At 44.2% G+C, this 20,601-nt stretch overlaps 1 protein-coding gene across 1 annotated transcript in view; it reads right to left on the reverse strand.

The window, feature by feature from the left end:
• The window catches only part of PLPP3 (phospholipid phosphatase 3), an 89,711-nt gene extending 69,646 nt beyond the window's left edge, over positions 1-20,065 (reverse strand). Inside the window, exon 1 of the mRNA XM_053575185.1 lies at positions 19,366-20,065. Within this exon, the coding sequence (XP_053431160.1) occupies positions 19,366-19,504 (139 nt within the window). The 5' untranslated portion in view covers positions 19,505-20,065. The remainder of the gene's footprint in view (positions 1-19,365) is intronic.
• Positions 20,066-20,601: the final 536 nt, after the last annotated feature.

The raw sequence follows: 20,601 nt of genomic DNA on the forward strand, positions 1-20,601 counted from the left end.
TGGAAAGGGCGGTCATTGGTTCTGGGTTGAACTGAGGGCAAAGGAACCACTCTGCTAAAGGGGATTCTTCAATGACCTTCAGTGACACCGGTGCCTCACAGCATTCTCCTAACTGCCATGTCACAGCTTTCAGAAGTCTTCCCCCATCACCCACCCACTCCCAAACAGGCTTAATTACTCCTTCAACTCTGCTACCTCTGTACAGAGTACACTGCACCTGTTTCTACAGCTGCACCTGTCCAATGTCTGCTCCAGAAGATTCAAGGGCTGGGACCACCTCCCGTTCATCATTAGGTCCCAACACCTACCACCGTACCTGGAGTGTTAAAGGAGCTCAATGCATGTTTGTTGAAATGACTCATCACCACCATTTACTCCAATGCTTCTAATTATAAAATTGATAGATATTATTCTTAACGCTAATAACTGTACCACACTGTACCAAACACCTGATGCTGAGTTAAAATTATAGGAAGGTTGATTTTATAGCAATGTAAGCTTTTGAATAATTAGAACTGCCTCCAAGGTATAAACTCATCTTCACAGGCAGTGTTAAGCAAAGACTTGATATTAACCAAGAAAAGGATTAGAGGGGAGGGAGGGGGAAGACGGATTAAATGGTAATGAAACCAGAGTTTCGAAATAAGAAACACAGAGCTGAGGTTAACTTCTAAGACTTAACTTCTTTATGCATCAGTTTTTATCATCTGTAAGGTTGGATTAATATACCCATTCCATGAGGATATGGCAGGGATTAAATAAAACATCTGAGGCATCAGGAACGCATGTTAATTCTTTTCTTTTCTGAATCAGATATTTTGCTATTTTCATCTCAGCCCTCTTGGAACTGTGAGAAGCAAGACAGACCCAGATAAATTTCTAAAAAGACAAACATACAAACCTGCATAGTACAAGTTTTTTTTTTGTTGTTTGTTTGTTTTTTGAGACAGAGTCTCACTATGTCGCCCTCAGTAGACTGCCATAGCGTCACAGCTCACAGCAACCTCAAACTGCTGGACTTAAACGATTCTCTTGCCTCAGCCTCCCAAGTAGCTGGGACTACAGGCACCTGCCACAACGCCCAGCTATTCTTTGTTGCAGTTGTCATGGTTGTTTAGCTGGCCCAGGCTGGGTTCAAACCCGCCAGCCTGGGTGTATGTGGCTGGCACCGTAACCACTGTGCTATGGGCACTGAGCCCTACAAGGTTATTTTTAAAGGGTTTTCCGACAGGTGAAAGCCATGAACTAAACACATTAGAAATGACAGAAGAAAGAACAAGTGTGGCCCTACAGTCAAACATAAAAAAGGCTAAAGACGAAATCACTGCTCTCTTGCCTTTCAACGTGAACTTATTCTAAGGGACAGAGATGTCAGAGGAAGTGCCCAACTGGGCAACAGAACCAGAGAATTCTTCATGCTAGAATTGTTTTTTTTTTTTTTTTTTTGAGACAGAGTCTCACTCCATCACCATGGGTAGAGTGCCATGGCATCATACCTCACAGCAACCTCAAACTCTTGGGCTCAAGAGATCCTCTTGCCTCAGCCTCCCAACTAAATGGTACTACAGACGCCTACCATCGACACCCCACTAGCTTTAGAGATGGGGTGATCTCATGCTTGCTCAAGCTGTTCTTGAACCCCTGACCTCAAGCATTCCACCCATCTTGGCCTCCCAGAGTGCTACATGCTGGAAAATTGCTCTGTCAAATTTCACAGATGAGGCACCAGAGCTGCAGACAGAGAAAGCTGTTTGTACCAGAGCAACCCAGTAAGTCCACACGTTAGTCAGTTCACTCTCTGCACTAACACGGTACCCTAGACTGGGTAACGTAGAAACAACAGAAATTTACTTCTCACAGTTCTGGAAACTGGCAAGTCCAAAATCATTGCACCAGCAGATCTGGTGTCTGGAGAGGGCTTGCCTTCTGTTTCAAAGATGACATCTTCCAGCTGTGTCGTCACATGATAGAAGGGCAGAGGGCCAAACAAGCTCCCCAGGCCTCTTTGGTGAGGTGTGTCCTCCTGACCTAACCACTTACCAAAGGCCCCACCTTCTAATACCCCTCGGGTTCAGCATATGAACTTTGGAGAGATGCAAACATTCAGACCACAGCAGATGGGAGCACATTTAGGACGTCAACTCAGATTTCTTGTCAACCTGCTTGGGTATCTTTGCTCTCTTAGAGATTTTCCTCATCCCACTCAGAGCCCTCTTTAAGACTCAGAAGAGAAGAAAACCATCCTTCTAATGACAGCTCTAGCTTTTAGGGTAAACTTTTTTTTTTTTTCCAACAGAAGCTATCACGGTTAGCACAAATTCAGTTTGTTGACCATGTTTAGAACACTATAAAAGTGCAAAAGTGAATCAAAATACCAATGTGCTCTCCAGTTGCACACTGTTGATTCTCTCAGGCTAGTTAATATTTTATTATGGGCTGTTACAAACTTTTGGAATTAAAGGGTTTTTTTTTTTTTTTCCATTTCATCACACTGACTTGCTGGAAATAGGTCTTAATCATCTGGTGTTTAGCTTTATAATTATACTTAATAACAATTCAGCTATTTATAGAAAGAAGAGAGATACCACACCAGTGGCTATCTCAGGATTACAGGGCACAAGCAAACCTTTTTTCATTTGTTTCTTGTCTATGTTTTCTAACATATTTTTTTTTCTTTTTTTGAGACAGAGTCTCGCTTTCGTCACCCTCAGTAGAGTGCCCTAGGGTCATAGCTCACAGCTACCTCTAACTCTTGGGCTCAAGCAATCCCCTTGCCTCAGTTTTTTCTATTTTTAGTAGAGACGGGGTCTTGCTTTTGCTCAGGCTGATCTCCAGCTCCTGAGCTCAAGCAATCCACCGGCCTCGGCCTCCCAGAGTGCTAGGATTACAGGCAGGAGCCACCGCGCCTGGCCTCTAACGTAATTTTTTAATGTGTCTATTTTCAATACTAATGTTTAGCACCTATTACAGGGAATTCAAAATCGATTAAGGCAGAACTATACGAAACTATCAAGCAAATCAAAAGGTTTTACATTAGAAAGATAACACCAAATACCAGGGAAGCCCAGAGAAAGGCTAATAATTCTGCCCAGGGGAAATCAGGGAAGGCTTCAGAGGGCAAGGGGGCACCGATGACCTGGTGGAAAAGTGCCTGGACTAGCCCTGGAATGAAGGTGTCTGGGAGGAGGGTGTGGGGGATGGTGGGGGAGTAGTCAGGGATGAGAATCAAGAAACTGGAAGGGTTGACTGGAGCTTGATTCTGCCGGGACTCAAATACACCCAGAAGTGTGCTCTGTAGTCGAGGAGGGAAAATAAGAGTCCTGCTCTGAAAAACAACAACAAAAACAGCTTATGTGATCAGAATTGCAATTTTCATAAAGGATTCCTGTGTATGCACTGTATTAAGGATATATGGGGGTGAATATCACCCTAGAAATAAAACCTGCAAAGGAATTTTTTTCAGATCTGGGTGAATGATGGTTTGTGCCCAAAATAGAATAGAAAATACATATTGTATAGAGAATACAAAATACATATTTTATATATATATACACATATATACATATATATAGTGCAAACGGGAGTTTACAGTTGCAGAGTATTTTCCCATCCATAGGGGACCGTGGGTCTGGTCTCAGCAGCTCTGTGAGGTAGGCAGGGGGATCATTCACAAAGCAGCAGCGACTTGCCCAGATCAACCAGCTCATACAGCAAAGCTGGGACTGGAGCCCAGATCGGCATCACGCAGCCTCGTAGACACTATATTTTAAATTTTTCATTTTAATTATCAGCTCGAGACTCCTGGCTGTTTTTTCCATCTAATGTTTTTGTGTCTATCTTCCGGTCTTCTCACCCGCATCTCCCACCTCCTATATTTCTTTGAATCCCCCCCCTGTACTTTGTATTTATCTCCATGAATACTGAAGGACAGATGAGACAGGCTGCTGACTCCCAGGCATGTTCTCATCTATCGTTTGATGACAACAGAGAACGGTCATCGGCCAAGGATACACTTTCCCATTGGTCTTGTGGGCATTTCCTATTCACGCCCCGTCCACAGTGGAGGAACAGTGCTTGCTGTGATTCCTGTGATCTAAGGCAGCCTGAATGCAGCCCTGCATTCTAAGTGCGAAGGATCTGTACAAAATGGGCTGGCTCTAAGTCCTATTTAACTTTTCCATGGGTCTGTGTTTGTCAAAGCTTCATGCCAGCTCTGTCAGAAAAAGAAATGCCACAAAACTTCTTTTAGGAAAGGGGAAAATGACCTATTTTTTATACACTTGCTCTCATGCTAATCACCCCACCATTCAAATCCCAGCTGAATAGGACCCTTACAATAGCCTGGGAAATATACAGAACAGTGCCGGCTCCTTCACTTAAAAGGTTGCATTTCCCTGGCTTTTTAACTCCTTTGGAGAAGACAGATAAGAAGAATTAACAAGCCAATCTGAAATTATCCCTCTGCAGAAAAGTCATTCTACTTGTATATGAAACCAGAAAAGTATTCTCCCACCACAGCTTCTGACCCTTTCTTCTAAGATGCTACAGACCTGGTGCTGAGATTTTCTTTGATATATTTTCAATAAAACTGGATGTATAACCCACGTGACCAGCTGAAAGCAAATTCTGGCAAAGCACTTTCCCTAGAATCTTAATAAATGGTATCTGCTAATGATTAACTCGTTGAATTTTTAATGGTACATCACCAACCCACCAGTGGAGACAAGCGCTGCTGACCAAGTTCTGAGAAAACTGAAATGAACTTCAACCTTTTCTTTCACAGGACTGTTGTGAAATTCAAGTACATTAATAATACATGAAAAGCCTCCAGCTCACTGCCTGCCACATAGTAAGTATTCAGTAAAGCTCATGCCTTTCTCTTCCAGCCTAAAAGTTTGGGGTCGACCTCTATCCTCCAGAATTTATAAAGAAACAGGAAACACTGAAATAGGCAGAAGCCTTTAAACCTCAAGGCAAACTTGAAAACTTTACAAGTTCTGATAATTTCATTTTAAAACTTTCTGGTTTGTAGGCTGGGCACAGTAGCTTATGCCTGTAATCCCAGCACTTTGGGAGGCCAAGGTGGGTGGATCACATGAACCCGGGAGTTCAAGACCAGGCTGGACAGCATAGTGACACCAACTCTACAAAAAAAAAATACAATTTTAAAAGATTTTTAAATTAAAAAACAAAAACGTTTTAGTTTGCTTGCTTTCTTCACATGCTCTGAAAATAGAAGCCAGTGAAAAATTCAAATGCCAATCTTCATTCCTTTTTTTTTTTTTTTCAGTTTTTGGCTGGGCTAGGTTTGAACATACCACCTCCAGTATATGGAGCCGGCGCCCTACTCCTTTGAGCCACAGGTCAAAGATTGGCCGCCCGCCAATCTTCTTTCTTATAGAAAAAGAGCACGGGTTGGTTGCTTCCTCGCCCAGAAGCTCCATCATTTTCTGGTCCCAAGATCCTGAGCAAGGCTCTCAAGCTCTCTGAATGGCAACCACCTCATCTGTAGAATCAGCTGGAGGAATATACCCCCTTCAAGTTTGTATGATTAGATGAAATCCACAAGTGTGCCTGACTATAATGTCAGTGTTCCAAGATGTCCATATCTCAGCCAGATGCCAGCTAACACGTACAGAATCATAATCTGGGTGTGGTAGTTTAGTGTTTTATTTTGTTTGCTTTTCAAGGCTACAGAGATGACATCTATCATGAGAAAAACTGAGGCAGAAAGAATATTGAAATTAAAACTTTCTGACGCCTAGGCTATCATTTGGTAGAAATGTTCCGTGAAAGGGATTATTAATTAATAATAAATCCTTGGGTTTCATACTTGAGGCAAGTCCAACTGCAAACAACCAAACTATGGCAAGATCATCATTAAAGGTTCCTCAACGCCATCAATACAGCTGAAGGAAAGGCCTGTATTTTTAATACTTTGACTGAACATGTACATTTTCTTTTTCTTTGAGACAGAGTCTCACTGTGTCGCCTTTGGTAGAATGCCGTGGCGTCACAGCTCACAGCAACCTCAAACTCTTGGGCTTAAGCGGTTCTCTTGCGTCAGCCTCCCAGGTAGCTGGGACTACAGGCACCAGCCACAACACCCGGCTATTTTTTGTTGCAACTGTCATTGTTGTTTAGCTGGCCTGGGCCAAGTTTGAACCCGGCTCCCTTGGTGTATGTGGCTGGGGCCGTAACCACTGTGCTACAGGCACTGAGCCTTAAGAAGTATACTTTCATTGCTCAGCTCGTCCCTAGAATTCTGCAATCATACCCCCTCTATAGTACTGACCTCTCAAAGCAATTATTCACAAAGGGGAGTGAGGCTCACCATGCCCCTGGGGTATCTCTAGGGCTACTTACTCTGTGAGAAACCTACTCGGTAAAAGACTCTCTCCTAAGTTGGTATCAACTTTGGAAAAAGAGTGGAACCTCCACAGTTGGCCACCTCCCTACACTGACCACCTCTTTAAATTGGCTTCATTTCCATAGACTGACATGCACCAATGGACGTATCAGCACAGCAGGCCTAGTGCCTTATGTTGACTAGTTTGCTATAGTCCCTTGGGTAATCAACTTACAGGTTCTACTGTGTTTTAAAAACCTCAGCTTGCTGGAAGCTCCTTTCCCCAATCACTGTATGCACAGCTGCTTCAAAAGAGGACGCTGTGCATCTAATAAAAATATCCATTAAGATGACATCAAGACAAACACAGTGCTGAGAAATATCACATGAGGCCACTGAGGCCACTCCTCCCTCGAAACCAAAGGAGGCCAAGTTGACCAAAACAGCTACTTTGGGCAAGTGTCTAATGAAATCTGCCATGTGGCTGGGAAGCATTCCTGCCACTTCCTGTCAGTGGTTGCTAACTTTACAACAACGTGGGTCATTTGTGGGGAAGAGGTTGCTGGTGGAAGTTCCATTTACTACATTTAATGAAGGAGCTGCATCCTCAGCTACTAACCAGAGAAGCTCAAAATCTCTCTGTGACCCAAAGGTTACACCAAACCACGGTGACAGCAGACCGAGCCCATGGCACCAACGGTCACTGACAGAGCGACCCGTTACTGCAGCCTGATGCCAGCAACAAAAGGCTGAGCTCACGTCTCTCTTCCCCGTAACAACTCCTCCCCCAACCACCCAGGACCCTGGGGTCTCACTCTAAATTCAGAGCTGCTGGTCCATCTAAGGTGTCCAACCTTTCCACCCACAAAGATCCCTTATACTTCCTTCTTGTCCCTCTGTGGCACGTCTAGAAGATGTCTGTACTTACCAAGCAAACTAGATTTTACAGCATGTCTTCATTATTATTCATCAAAGCAGTGAAAGTATCAATCCCATCTCCTGATCAGTGGAAATAACCAGCAAGACCGGAGAGAACAGACAGATGTCATTAAATCACAAACATAGAATGCTGGTGCTCTGACCAGTCTCAGCAGAAGCTGGAGTTAGCCTTAGCAAGCTAATCCCTGGGGAAAGTCCAGTACACACAGGTATTTCTGAAGTACTGAAATCATAGGATGTCTCATGAGAGCCCTAACAGACCTTTACAGGTCCAGAGTGCCCGGGGTGGGAAGCGCAACTCATTTTGGACAATTCTTCAAATTGCTGCTGATGTGAAATCCAACTTGGAATAGCAGGGGGGAAGCCTGGGCTTCCCGAACACTTCCAGGACATAAGCAGTGAAGCCTCATGGTCACAAATGGCCTCACCAGGCCGACATCTGACCCCAGCTCTCAAACTCACTTGCTGCGTAACCACTGGTAAGTTATTTTTAACCAGGCTAGGCATGGCGGGCTCCTGTCTGTAATCCTAGCATTCTGGGAGGCCAAGCAGGCAGACTGCTTGAGCTCAGGAGTTCAAAACCAGCCTGAGCAAGAGCCAGGCCCTGTCTCTACTAAAAATAGAAAAACTAGCTGGGCATTGTGGCAGGCACCCGTAGACCCAGCTACTTGGGAGGCTGAGGCAAGAGGATCGCTTGAGCGCAAGAGTTTGAGGTTGCCATGAACTATGACACCATGGGTGACAGAGTGAGACTCTATCTCAAATTTTTAAAAAAGGTTATTTTTAATCTCTCTGAACCTCAGTTCTGTAAAATGGAGACGACAGTAATAAGTACTTCATAGTATTTAATAAGAGATTCTGTGCACACAGCTTAACATGGCGAGAGGTGTGTAGCCCTCAATAAGCGTTAGCAGTGTTCACTATTTAAGTCCAAATTCCAGCCCAATACATACTAGCTGCATGAACTTGGGCAAATCATGTAGCATTTACCTTATTCTGTCATTGGAAAGATTTAGGTGAGATACCAGGTCAAACATTTAAAAATAAAAATGATACCCTTCCCTCCCCCTCCAAGAATGTTTGTAGTTTCATTTTTCACACACTTATTTCTTGATTTTGAGTACATTCATAGCTCAATGCTCCAACTAATTCCTTAAAATCAGTGCTTATGTCTTAAATTCTTAAATACCTTCTGGCATCTAGCATATGAGTCTAAAGGACACGTAGTGATTCAAATTTCTGAGATGATAATTATATATAAAGCCATATGTCCAGAGGAAAAAAAGAGTGAATAATTAGCTTTATTGGGAGCTAAATAGATGGATTTTTATTTCATGCCCTTTAGAATTTTATAAAGCAGACCATAGGAATATGGAGTTTTAATATTTGCACTTTGAAGTGTTTTCAAAGTACACTGAAAATTCATTTTTCCCCTTGCTGAGGCAAGAGCACGCATGTCACGGCCTGCTTTGTGGAAGTGTTATCAGCAACTTGCGGGTCAGGCCGATGGCCCAGCATTTATATGGGAGTCAGTTTACTGTTCTCTGCTCAACGCATCTTAAACCCAGGGACAACGCTCAACTGATTAAAAAGTTTGTTTCTTTGTGGAAGAAAGAAACAAAGTGACACTATAACGGTCTAATGAATATGTTAATCCCAAAAAATCTAAAGAAAAAAATTCTGTATTTTTTTTCCTCCTCAGATATTTGTATTCATCTTAAGGTATTTCTAAAATGGTGAGCCACTATGAGAAACAATTCAGCAGTTCTTCACCAAGTTAAACATTGTGTTACTATAAGATCTGGTAATCCCACTCTTAAGTCTATAGACCTAAGAGAACTGAAAACATATTCAGGAACATTCATAGCAGCACTATTCAGAACAGCCAAAAGGCAGCAATAATCTAACTGTTCATCAAATGATAAGGGCATAAATGGACTGTGGTATATCCATACAATGGAATATTACTTGCCCCCCAAAAAGCAAAGAAGCACTGATCTATGTGGCACTGGATGACCTCAGAATGGCACGCAGAGTGGAAGACGCCAGTGACAAAAGGCCACAGATGTGTATGACACGATTACACATCTATGAAATGTCCGGTATAGGGGAATCTGTAGACAAAGCAGATTAGTGTTTGTCATGAAATGAGGGAAGGTAGGGGAAGAATGAGGGGTGATTACTAATGAGCAGAGCTTCTTTTGCAGAGATAAAAATGATCTAAAATCCTTTGTGGTGATGGCTACCTAACTCTGCGACTCTACTCAAAACCAGTGAATTGTGTCCTTTAACTGGACGATCTTATGGCATGTGAATTTTATCTTAATGAAGTTGTTTTAAAAACATGATTACAACCCAAGAAAAATCCTTTCTCCAAACCAAGAGGATTTATAGTTCATTTATTTCATGGTACATTTGAGAAATTATTATTTTTCTTTTCTTTTTTTTTGAGACAGAGTCGCCCTGGGTAGAGTGCCGTGGCATCACAGCTCATGGAATGGACAACCTCCAACTCCTGGGCTCCAGCGATTCTCTTGCCTCTACCTCCCAAGTAGCTGGGACTACAGGTGCCCTCCACAATGCCTGGCTATTGTTTTGTTGTTGTTGCAGCTGTCATTATTGTTTGGCAGGCCCGAGCTGGATTCGAACCTGCCAGTTCAGGTATATGTGGCTGGCGCCTTAGCCACTTGAGCCGCAGGTGCCGAGCCACATTTGAGAAATTAAAAAAAAAAGATAATACAGCCCATCTTTATAAAAAGGCTATGCATATAAAGAAGCATTAGCTAATCCTCTCATATGGATTGCATAAGGCTTCTATAAATACTGTACTTTAAGTGTGGAGGGTATAGCCTCACTATCAGGACTTCTGGGGCTCCCGATCAGGACGTCTGGGGGGTACCTGCAAAGTCTTCCTCACAGCCCTGGGCTGGGCTTGCACCTGACTTCCAACTAACCAGTTTGGGTCTTCTGCCTCCAGTTTGCGTACCCTCCAATTCAGCAATCTCTCTCATGATCAGCTTGGATGATGAATTCTCTCCTCAAAACTTTTCACGAATATGTTAACTCCAAAGGTCTTCTGTAAGGCTCCTATATTTTTTCCTTGTGTGTATTAACTAACCTTATGGTATTTCTAAAATGGGGCAGCTACTATGAAAAACAGTTTGGCAAGTCCTCAAGAAGTTAAACATAGAGTCACCGTAGGACCCTTCAGCATTCCACTCCTAGGTATATACTGTGGTTGGCTTCTAGATGAAGTTTTCCCTAATAAAAATGAAAACAAAAATAAAACTATTTGCTGTGTTAGTCTTCCAAAATAAAGTTCACATTCCTCAGCTGCCTGCCATTTACAGCCCCCTTTCATCACAGTCTAGTTCTCCCCTCTCTGCAGCCTCATTGCCAACATCCTCCCTCGTCCCCCTACACAATGCAAATACGTAACACTGCCATTCCAGCCTGTGGCTACCCACTTCTTCCCAAATATGTCCCCGCTTCCCAATCTCAGCACCTGTGCTCTCCTCTGCTGCAAAACCGTCTCCACTTCCCTGGCTTGGGAGCTATTATTTATTTTACGAGAGTCAGCTCCAAGACCTCAGGCAAACTTCATCACTCTACACTGGTGCTGCCATAGGCCCTCCCTTAAGGCTGCAAAGGCACCACCAGTGTTTGCCATTATGCAAACGTCTGTTTCCCTTTCACCAGCTTGAGAATTACAAGGGCAAGCAAACCTTGGGGCCTGGAACGCAGTAGGTGCTCAAGAAACATCTGCGGAAGAGGAGCCTTATACTTGAAAGACAGATGTAAACACAGACTTAATTAAATAGGCGCTGTAGAAAGTATCCTGATTGACACCACAAACTAATGTAGGGGGCCAGATATAAAGAAACCATCAATGAGAATGACTTCCCTCGTGTCAATGTAATCATGTATATTATGTGCTTTAGAGGTACATAAACAGGAACTAAAGCACACTGCTTATTATGACAAGGCACTTATGCTGATTTGCATTTCTCTGCAAAACTCTCCAGGCATATAATTTTGTTAATTTGTGACAAACCTCAAAAACACGCTTACCACCAATACCCTGATTGCAATATATACTTGCAAAGCACACAGAAATCAAGTTCCTTTCAAAGGTTTCCAAAAGAATCTTATGTTGTGTTGTTTTCTTCGGTTTGTTTTTAAATTGGAGAATTTTAATGCAGCTCATAATTTATCATTTAACCCAGGACTAAAGGAAGAAAAGTTTCACAAGGATGTTTAAGGACCTAGCCCTCCACTGAAGGTCAGCACTGCCAATTAACGTGTGACCTTGAGAAAATCATTTAATCTGAGACTCAGTTGCATCCTTAAATGAGAATAATTCCTGCTCAAGAGGTTGTTAAGAGGCTTGAAAACAGAGGTTCTTCTTCTTCTCTTCTGAGGAACATCATTTGAAAAAGGTGGCGCTTGTTCAAGTTCAAATCATTCAGCACTGATCATTGGTAACAAGCACTTTCTAGAACAAGGCCAGTTTAAAGACAAGTCATATATCAAAAAACTGCCAAGTCCTTAAAATTTGCCCCCACGTATCTCTGGCCTCCTTCAACGGGCATCCACGGATTTAGATGTAAAGTTAAAACTGTTTTGTTTCCTGGTTCTTTCAACTGACACAGGCAAGAGAAGAGAACGGAGCTCTCTGGAGAGCTCTACCTGGTGAAGGATCTCAAATTTCAAACTGATGACATAAGCATCAGAAAAGCAAAATGTTATAAAGGCAAGACCTTGTTGGTTCTAGGTCCTGCTCTTTCACTATCACTGGACAATCACTAACCAATCTCTGCCTATGTATGCGAGCAGAGGGCCCTGACCAGGACAGGCGGACAATAATGACAGGAGCAACCACCTGTAGCCAGTCTGTACCATGGTGTGCCCCATGCATCTCGCCAGGAAGGTCCTCACCATGTCGCAATGCACTTAGTATCCCATTTCACAAATGAGGAAACCGAGGCCTCAGAGGGATTAAGTAACTTGCCTAAGCTTCTATAGCTGAGATCTGACTCCAAAGCCTACACTATTCCTTGTCAGACTTCCCATCCTTCCCCAGCTCAAAAAAGACCTGTTTTCTGAGCCAACAACAACAACAAAAATGACCTTTGTACTGTTGATGGTTAATCTCCGAGGTACTTCCAAATTCTAAAGAGTCCATGAACCTCGGCAACGACAAGTTGCGGCAGGGGTGTTTTCTTCACTACGTCCAGAGAGAGGCTTATTCTTCACACTTTAAATTGCTCTGCAGCAACTGCCCAATAGACTCATATTGATGTCTTATAATGGGCCTGGACTTCATAAAATTGAAATAAATGAAATGGAAAGAAGTAAAAAACAGCTGAGTAAGCGGCAAGGTCAACTCATGAAGTTTGCAAAACTTGGTGACCACTTTCTCACTGTGTGCCCAGATAGAAACTTACCTTCTCTGAGCTGTGGTTTTGTCACCTGTTAAAGGGATCTCGTACCCACAGCACGTGATTGGCCTGTATCATCAATATGGTATCTGACACCTCCCTTCCTCAAGAAGTACGGAGAGTGCCCAGGTGACAAGCATTTCGAACGTTTCCAACCACCACTCTTCTTTTTCTTTAGGTTGTCTCTTGGGCTGTCCCATGACACAGGTAAGTGTTGACCCTAAAATAGACCATTTGTCCAAATTCGCCCCTCTCCTTCGTAAGGCATACTTGTCTTCCTCTCCAGATGATGATACGGCCTTCTCCCCTTCAAAGGGCGCAAGAATGCAACCACCCAAGGCTTTGGAGGTCCCTGCGCTCTGCCTTCCCCAGACAGGGTCAGAAAACCTGCCACTGCACTTCTTCAGCGAATGGGAAACATTTGTGTCCACTCTGCCTGGTTTTTATCTTGGGATTCTCCTCAGAATTTTTCCCCTTCTATATTTTAGGCAATGTTGCTGCCAAAAAAAGAAAGAGGATTTTAAGTAAAGAACGTGAAAAGGAAAATACAACTATTACCATAAATAATAGTACATAATACCCCTTTAATAATAATAAACTGCTTTTTAACTTTTCTTTTTTTTTTTCTTTGAGACAGAGTCTCACTATATCGCCCTCAGTTGAGCACTGTGGCGTCACAGCTCACAGCAACCTCAAACTCTTGGGCTTAAGCGATTCTCTTGCCTCAGCCTCCCAAGGAGCTGGGACTACAGGTGCCCACCACAATGCCTGTCTTTTTTTCTGTTGAAGTTGTCATTGTTGTTTAGCTGGCCTGGGCTGCGTTTGAACCCTCTAGCCTTGATATATGTGGCTGGAGCCGTAACCACTGTGCCACGGGCACCGAGCCTGCTTTTTAACTTTTCAAAATGCTTTCAGATTCCTTGCCCCATCTAAGCTTCACCACGCTAGGTTTGCTAATTTTACAGATGAGGAAATTGAAGCCTGGAAAGATTTAATTATTTTTGCCCAAGGCACATCTTTGAATCTTTATGTCAAAATTCAGACTCATATCTGGGTAAATCCAAAACTTGTATTATTTCTACAATACTTTGCCAGACTAACTTTGATCTTTTAAAAGGCCTATTTCAGAGTCTACTTTATTCCTGCTTCACCTTTCACTCATGCACAAACTTCAGTATCTCAAAAGAAATACTTGGAATTAACACCTCATTTATCCAAAGTCGTCACTGGGCTGGCAACTTCAGCTATTTAGAACTCAGTTTATATTATACACATATAGTATGCATATTTTATATAATATATATTATATAAAATAATGAAGAGTCCAGTCTCCCAGCAATTAGAGACAAGAGCAAGTCCTTGCATTAAAAAATCACTGAACCCCTTCAGGCCTGCACCTCTCAGAGGCAATTTTTCCTTTGGAAAGCTATGTTAACTAGTGTGATGAAAATGTGTCAAACGATCTATGAACCAAGTGTATGGTGCCCCATGATCATATTAATGTACACAGCTATGATTTAATAAAAATAAAAAAATAAAAATAAATAAAAAAAAAAAGAATTCTAGCAACCTTGATCATCTTTACCGAAAAAGACAGGTGCACTAACAATAAAAAAAGTGAGGACAACCTAACCATGCAGAAAGTGCCAGAACATGCAGTGGAGGAACACAGTGCCCGCTACATAATTCACTTGCCCTTAAGACATCAGCTGTCCAGTAACATAGTGATTCTAAAATTGTCCTAATAGGAATCACCTGCACCGTTCATGAAATACAGACTCCCAGGCCCTGACCCAAAGCTAATGCTTCTGAATTTCCCGGGAAGGAAGCTGAGAATCTGTATTTCATACCAGATGGGTCCCTTTTTTAGGTTAGTTTATAAAATACTGATGTAGACATCCCCCAAATAGTAATAGTATTATTATGAATCCTCAAATAATGTGTACTGCATTGAACTGATACATGGACTAGGGTTTCCCCAGAAATATAACTCCCACACAAGAAAGAGGCCCTGGACTACTATGGTCTCATTAGCATCATGCCGTGACCAGCTGGGCTTGCCAGCCCGGACAGCTGCATAGGAAGGGGCAGAGAAAGAATCTAAAATTGGCAGGTAATCAAAAGGGCTAAATGTAGAAAGGGCCCCAACTCCAGCCTTAGCAGTCTCCCACAAAGGCAGCCACCCCTACGGTATGTCTCTTATGTACAGAGAAAATTAAGGAAGAAAGAGAAAAGAGTTAAGAGACAATGAAGAAACAGAGGTTTTCAAACATCCTAGAAAAGTCGACAGGGCCTACTAAAAACAGAAGTTCCCTTCTTATCCAAGGGTGCTTGGATAAGCCAGTCACCAGCTGATTAAGGAAAACATGTTTCTGTGGTTCACATGGTAAATTATCAAAACCCACTGAGTTGTGAAAAACACATACTTAGAGAATATTATAAATGAACCAAAAAAGAGGAAATGCTACCCCTTGTGCTTGCTTACTTCTTTGTTTTTGATTATTACAAATTTCATGGAGCAGGTAAGAGGATACATCCAGTGAAGGGAAAATCTGGCCAATTTCTATGTATATTGGATTAACTCTGGTAGAAGCTGTGTTTACCTTCCCTCCAGAATCAACACCAGTTTAAGCTAATGTTCAGCATTAATTCTTTGGTCAAGCATGTGACAATTTGATTCAGATAAATGGTCTAAGAGAAGTAGGGACTAGTTTCTACATCATACTGTCAACCAGCATACATTCATAAAACTGCTAGAGTCTGAGCGATGACCTAGGCACCCCCCTTCACTGCGATGACAAAGAAACGGAGGCCCAAAAAACACAAGCGAGTTTTCCCCAAGTTGCACAATGTGGTGGCAATACAAGACCAGAACTCGTGTCTCCAGGCTGGTCATTCTTGTCATGATTCACAGAGCTAAGCTTAGGATGATGAAGAGCCCAGCAGAGTGATGCCCAATGGGGACATTCAACAACTGTGTCATTTCTCTCTACCAGAAATCCCCATAGCATGTTTGATGGTGACCTTGGACGTTGGGCATAATCCCATCCAGCTCGTCATTTTGCAGAGGGGGAAAAAAACAGAGACCCGCAGAAAACCAATTTGTCCACAACCACGCAACTAGGCAGTGGCACCTGCCATCACGGAACTCAAAACTCCTGACCCCAAGTCTTTCTTTCCATTCACTATACCACACTGCTCCCCTTTCACCATAAAAGAGTTTAATACTAGAACCTGTTCTAGAATTTTATCTCAACCATTTAACTACAATCAAAAATGTCCCAAAACATTCTGGAGCAACCATGTTAGATAGCATTTCTGAATTTCTGACCACCTAACTTCCACATTACTGACCAGAAATCTTGGCCCATCTTTGTTCAATTGCCTAGGTACAAATGCGTAACTTGGAAATGTGGAGGCAGAAGGTTCTGCAAACTGGGCTTCAGGATTTTCTGATGGAAATCCAATGAAGACTCAGATGCGGAAAGGACTCCACTCACATGAAACTGAGAATTTGGGTTCAACTAAAATTGACTTCATTGTGAATCTGTCCTTCCCTTCTCTGAGATATGGTTTTCATGTCTATAAAATGGAGATAATTTGGGCAGCGCCTGTGGCTCAAAGGAGTAGAGTGCTGGTCCCATGTGCCGGAGGTGGCGGGTTCAAACCCAGCCCTGGCCAAAAACTGCAATAAATAAATAAATAAATAAATAAATAAAATGGAAATAATTTATTCATAGGGGTTACACTGAAGATGACAGAAATTAATTTATATACAAAAGAGGATGACAGAGCTTAGAAAGCCATCAGGTGTTCCTCCTTCCTTGCCTGGGGGCTGTCTCTGTCACTCTCATGTAATCCCATACCCAAGAACCAATGCCCCAAAGGAGGAGGTAATAAATATTACCTAAGGGAAACAATAACAAAATCAATATCAGAAATACTACCATGCAAAGATTCTTAACTGTTTTTCAAAGCAATTATCCAGCAAAGATAGCTGTTCAATGGAAGATAAACTCCCATTGATGTCACCAGATTCTTTTGACCTTCAAAAGACGATAGTGGACTTTTGTTTTCTCACCAAGAATTTAACATTCCAAAAAGGTATGTGAAACAAGTTAAACTACTTTCAGATTTCCACTTACATAACATGTACATAGCACATCAGCTTTTATTTTTTCCAGATACTAGGAGAGGAGGCTTGGTATATATCCCTGTGGGAGAATAAACAGAAAACTGTCTCTCTTCTTAATATATTAGTGCCCTGTAATCCAGAGCATATGATCAATAAACCATATAAAAATTAAATCATACTGACAGTCTTAGGCAAAAAGTGAACTAAGTAGAAACAATTTTTTTTTAGGACTGTGGTGTGTGGAATATTAAAATCACATGTTTGTGCTATTAATTTTTCTTCTGGAAGCCAAATAGACTTCTCCTGCATAGATACCTCAACTAAATATTTACCCCTTACAAACAGATGTTCCTATTACAGGTGTTAGAGAGGCGTTTAATTAGTGATTATTATAATTTGGCCTGTGCTTATAGGGGAGACACAAATCAATAAGTCACTTTGAAAATAACATTGTTGCCATAATAGCAAGACATACCTCTCTAAAATCAGGTAGCTATGTGCTTGTTATGATAAAATACATGCTCCTGGTAGCTTACTGCTTTTAGGAGGTAAACAAAATCATTTGAAGTAGATGCTTCAAATGAGTGGTGGGAGTGAATAAATATAATGAACAGATGGGTTTAGAATATGGGGCTAGCTGGGGCAAATGCAGGCACATATCTCTTATACTTCCAATGCACAGTAAGTATCTTAGGATTTCTACCTCCCTTGCTGAACTACAGCTGATAAATTCCTTTACACCGTTTTTCTTTTTTCTTTAATAAAAATACACCACCTCTTGGGACGACCTCCTGAAATCACACGAGTGTAAGGGAAATTGTACAAAAGCTGTCAAGCTGCTTAGGGTGCCCAGCCGCAGCAGACCAGAAAGAGCTTACCCTACCCACCAACAAAACCCGGGGGTAAACACAGCCCCAGGCCAGTTTACAGCAAACAGCTTCCATGTGTTCAGTGCTTCCACATACTCCCCTGGGACCAGGGAGGGTCTTTTAAAAATTCAACAGCTTGGTTACAAGACTTTAGGCAGTCATCTGTCCCCACTGTTCTTGATAATAAACCAGCTGCCTTCAGGACGGTAGGCCCCCCAGTGACAATTCTTTACATAGCATCTTAACGTGGAATCGACACTGAGAGGTGGAAAGGGGATACAGAACCTGCACGCAGAGACCTTTCTTCCCTGCTCAGAGCACAGTTGTTTCTGTCGCTGTCTCTCCTCATCGGAAGGGGGTCATTCTTATCTTTAAACTCTAAGAATCCCATCTTTCTTCCATTTCCAAAATTGACTACGGGCGGTCCCTAGGACACTGCTACAAACAGAGTCACCAACACCTGGGGAATCCTAACTCCAGCCTAAGGCGTCTCTGGCTGGCACAATTTGCATTTTCAAAGGGGACTTTAGTCTCCGCGCAGGAGTTCTATTTTAAGGGAAGTGAATTCGGAACACAGATGTTTCTTCAGTTAGCAGAGTTGGCAGAACAGCCCCTGGACCAAATCCGAGTTCTTAATGCAGGAAGGGGCCTCGAGGATCATCTACTTCAACGCACTCATTCGACTGCTGAGGAAACTGAGGCCGGGGAGGCAGTTAGGTGGCACACCCACCAAGTGGCAGAGTGGCAGTGCTCTGATGACAAGTACTCTGAACTTTCCATTACACCATGATTCACTTTCTCTTAAAAAAAAAAAAATCGCTACGCTGACTTCAACCTTGGAACTCCTGTACAGGCGTGTAGCTTTCTTCCCTCTCCCTGCCGAGTTCATAAATCCTCTTCACCCTCCCACCGCTCTTCTAGCCTGTGGCTTCCAACTACTTTGGAAAACAGAAGTGGGCCCGCGCCTGCCTCAATTTCTGGCAGTGCAGTTCAATTGTGGTCCCGGGACAAGGTCGTGCCTCGCTTCCCCTGCAGCGCCTCCGTGCGCTCACCGGTGAAAGGGGCTCCTCGCCCCTGCGGCACCGAGGCAGGACCGGGGCTAGTTGGAACTGATGCCCAGGAACTGCGCGCCACCAGGCACACAGTAGGCACTCAGGGAGCCACTGCTGAACCCATGCCCAGCACCAAGCCGGGGAGAGTGCCTGCAGGAGGGAAGGTGCCAGGCAGCCAGGGCGGAAGAGCTGGGTGTTTACATCAGCCCGACGGAGAGAGCTCGGCTGCAGGCAGGAGCCCGGCTCTCCGCGCGATCCATTAGACTCGGATGGAGGGCGACCCGCTCTACGCTGGCTCTAGATCACGGTTTAACCAACTCCCCCACCCCCGCACCCCGTGCTAAAAGAGCGAACCCACACCTTCCTTGGGATCCTGCCCGGGCTTCCAACTGGAGATGACTTTTACAGCTGCCCGCGAAAGCACAAGCGCGCCCCACACACTAATCTACAGGCCGGGAAGTCGGTGGGACCGGGGAGGGCGGGGACCTCGGGCCAGGGCGGCGCGCGGGGGCCCCGGAGCTGACAGCGCGGCGCCGGCCGGAGAGGCCGAGGGGCCGCGGGGCTGCGGGGCTGTGCTCACCCATGAAGAGGCAGAAGAGGTCGAGGCAGACGAGCAGCGCCCGCTTGCTGCCGCTCTTCCGCGGGTTGTTGTTGAGCGCCGGGCTGCCGCCGTTCTTGCTCTCCGGGACGATCGCCTTGTCGTATTTGTAGTTTTGCATGGCGCTGGCAGCGGCGCGAGCCTCCTGCCCCGCGAAGACGCCCGGCACGACAGCCGAGCCACACACCCAGGCGCTACGGTCGCCTCCCAGCCGAGGCTGCTCCGCAGAGCGGCGGGTCGGCCCGGGCTCCGGGCGCGGCGAGGAGAACGCAGCCCCGGCTGCCTGCTTCCAGCTGCAGGCGGCGCCTTCTGCTCCCGCTGCGCGCCTCTGCTCTGGTCTCTCAACCCCGAGTCGCTCGAAAGTCCACGGGGAACAGCGCCAAATCCCGAGCAGAAACTTCTGCAGAGCCGCGCTTGCTCCGGGCCCGCGGGGCCGGCGCGCGTCTGGGTGCGCGAGCTAGCGGGCAGCGCGGGCGCCCGGCCACCTCCCTCCGCAGCTGGGGACTTAATGAATGGAGCTGCGCGGAGTCCAGCGACTGGCGAGCGCCCGCCCCAACTCCAACTTTGCCTGCTCCTCCTCCGCCTCCGCCTCCTCCTCCTGTTGCTGCTGCTGCTGCTGCTGTGATCGCCCGGGGTTGCCTTCTGCACTTTTATTTCACGAGATCCTTTCAAAAGTGAGAGGGAGAGAGAGGGCCCTCCTTACTTGGCTCGCACGGGCTTCGGAAAGCACAGCCCCTTCCTTCAGCTGCCTAAGACGTAGGATAATTAAGGCCACATTTTTCCCCACCCCCTTAAAAAAAAAAAAAATCCTGAAAGGAAAACTTTTTCAAACCAGAGAATCAGGGAGCCCCTAGCGTTCTGAAACACCAAAGTTCTCACAAAAGGAAAAACAAGTAAAGAGAAACATTTTCTTGCTGGCCTGGGGTCTGGCAAAAGTTGGGGCTGTACAGCTAAAATGCATTCGTTGTCCTTTACAAATTTGGGGCTTTCAAGTCTTTATCGTGACTTTAATTGTACAATCCAATTTTCAAGGAAAACTTCTTTTCAAGATGTGAGGACCAAGCCCTGGGTACTGTGCTAGCTTCTCAGGATACTAAAGTAAGAAAACACAGCACAACTCGGGACCCACACCAGCATTTGAATCCTAGCTGTCTCTCCGTGCCTCAGTTTCCCTGTTTGTAAACTAGAAATAATAACTTTTTCTCCCAAATGGGTAAT

The sequence above is a fragment of the Nycticebus coucang genome, chromosome 22 (assembly GCF_027406575.1).
Source record: "Nycticebus coucang isolate mNycCou1 chromosome 22, mNycCou1.pri, whole genome shotgun sequence".
NCBI lineage: Eukaryota > Metazoa > Chordata > Mammalia > Primates > Lorisidae > Nycticebus > Nycticebus coucang.